This window comes from Corvus kubaryi, unplaced genomic scaffold, assembly GCF_017639235.1.
Source record: "Corvus kubaryi isolate FWS band 111438036 unplaced genomic scaffold, C.kubaryi_AGA036_p1.0 71, whole genome shotgun sequence".
NCBI classification, from domain to species: Eukaryota; Metazoa; Chordata; class Aves; order Passeriformes; family Corvidae; genus Corvus; species Corvus kubaryi.
In genome coordinates, this window is record NW_024582059.1 from 900,401 (window position 1) to 901,843 (window position 1,443).

Sequence of the window (1,443 nt, forward strand, 5' to 3'; positions counted from 1 at the left end):
AGAAGGAGGAGAAGGAGGAGAAGGAGGAGAAGGAGGAGAAGGAGGAGGAAGCAGCCTTCGCCGCCTCCCACAGCGCCCGCGGCCCGCGCCCACGGCCCGCCCCCCCGCACCCGGCATCCCCGCCGCGGGTGCCGCGGGGGCGGCCCTGCGGGAGCGGGGCACTGGGGAGCCGGGCGGCGCAACCGGTCCCCCAGCAGCGGCGCTCGGTGTGGGAGCGGAGCCCCGGCTGCTGGCACGGGGAGGTTTCCAGGCATCCTTGCTGCATGCGAGGAGCAGAACGGCAATGACAAGCGGCGGCGGCGGCGCAGCCTGCGGGGGGGCTCCGGGGAGCGCAGTCCGGAGGAGAAGGAGAAATGGGGGGTGCCCAGAGGAGCAGGCGGGCTGGGGGAGGGGGCCGAGCCCTGCCCTCCTCTCCCCCAGGCACCGGGGCGGGGGAGGAAGCTGGGGCTCCCCCTCTCTCTCACGCCAGCCCTGTGCAGCGCCTTCAAGGCGGAGGGGGGGAGGCGGCGGGGGGAGGAAGGGGGGGAAATGCTGCAATGTAGCGCCGGGCAGGCAGGCGAGGGAAGCCGCAAACCCTCCACTGGGGCCCGGCGAAAGCCCCCGGGCCAAGCCCACTGCTCCCAGCGGCCGTGCCGCCGGCAGCCCCGCGGTACCTGCCCGGCGCGGAGAAGGAGGGACGGACGCGACCCCAGCCGGGGGCACGGCGGGAGGACCCGGCCGAAAGGGCGGCGGGGGCGCAGCACCCACCTTTCACCACCCTGTCCGTCGTCGATAACTTGGGATCAACGGCCTTATGCTCCGACATGTCCGGCGGCCGGGGAGGCGGCGAGGCTCTCCCCCCTCGGGCAGGGCAGGCGCGGGCTGAGGCGGCGGCGGCCGCTGCGGTCACGGCTCCGGCTCCTCCGCTACGGCCGAAGTTGCCGCGTCCCGCCGCCGCTCGCTGGCTCGGCTGGGCTCTGCCGCGCGGTGCCTTCCTCCTTCGTCTTCCTCCACCCCCGTCCTCCTCTTCCTCCTCCAGTTAATTATTGCTCGCTTTCAATCACGCCTCCGGGCTGTGCAGGACGGCTCGCTCTTCCCCGCCGGCCGAAGACCCCGGCGACAACACCCGCGGCGGGCGGCTGTCAGGCAGCGCCGGCAGGAAAAGCCGCGAGTGGACGCGGGCAGCAGGAACAGCCAGGTTGCACACGCAGCGGCCAGCCCTGCGCTTCCTTCCTCCACGGCGCGCCGCTCCGGCTCCTCCCGCCGCCGCTACCACCAGGGCCGCGGCCGCCGCACTGGATCGGGATCTGGATCCGTATCTTCCCCGCCGCCCCCCGCAGGGTCTCTCTCCCGGCTCGCACCGACACCGGCCGCGGCCCCGCGCGCCGCTGCACACGCTCCGCCGCGCAGCCCCCGCGCGCCGCCCGGCCCCGCCCGCCCGGCTCCCGCTCCCGTGCGCCGCCA

The 1,443-nt window shown here is 75.3% G+C and overlaps 1 protein-coding gene across 1 annotated transcript in view; it reads right to left on the reverse strand.

Annotated features, from left to right (window-relative positions):
* The window catches only part of PPP3CA (protein phosphatase 3 catalytic subunit alpha), a 177,291-nt gene extending 175,901 nt beyond the window's left edge, over positions 1 to 1,390 (reverse strand). Inside the window, exon 1 of the mRNA XM_042049466.1 lies at positions 748 to 1,390. Within this exon, the coding sequence (XP_041905400.1) occupies positions 748 to 805 (58 nt within the window). The 5' untranslated portion in view covers positions 806 to 1,390. The remainder of the gene's footprint in view (positions 1 to 747) is intronic.
* Positions 1,391 to 1,443: the final 53 nt, after the last annotated feature.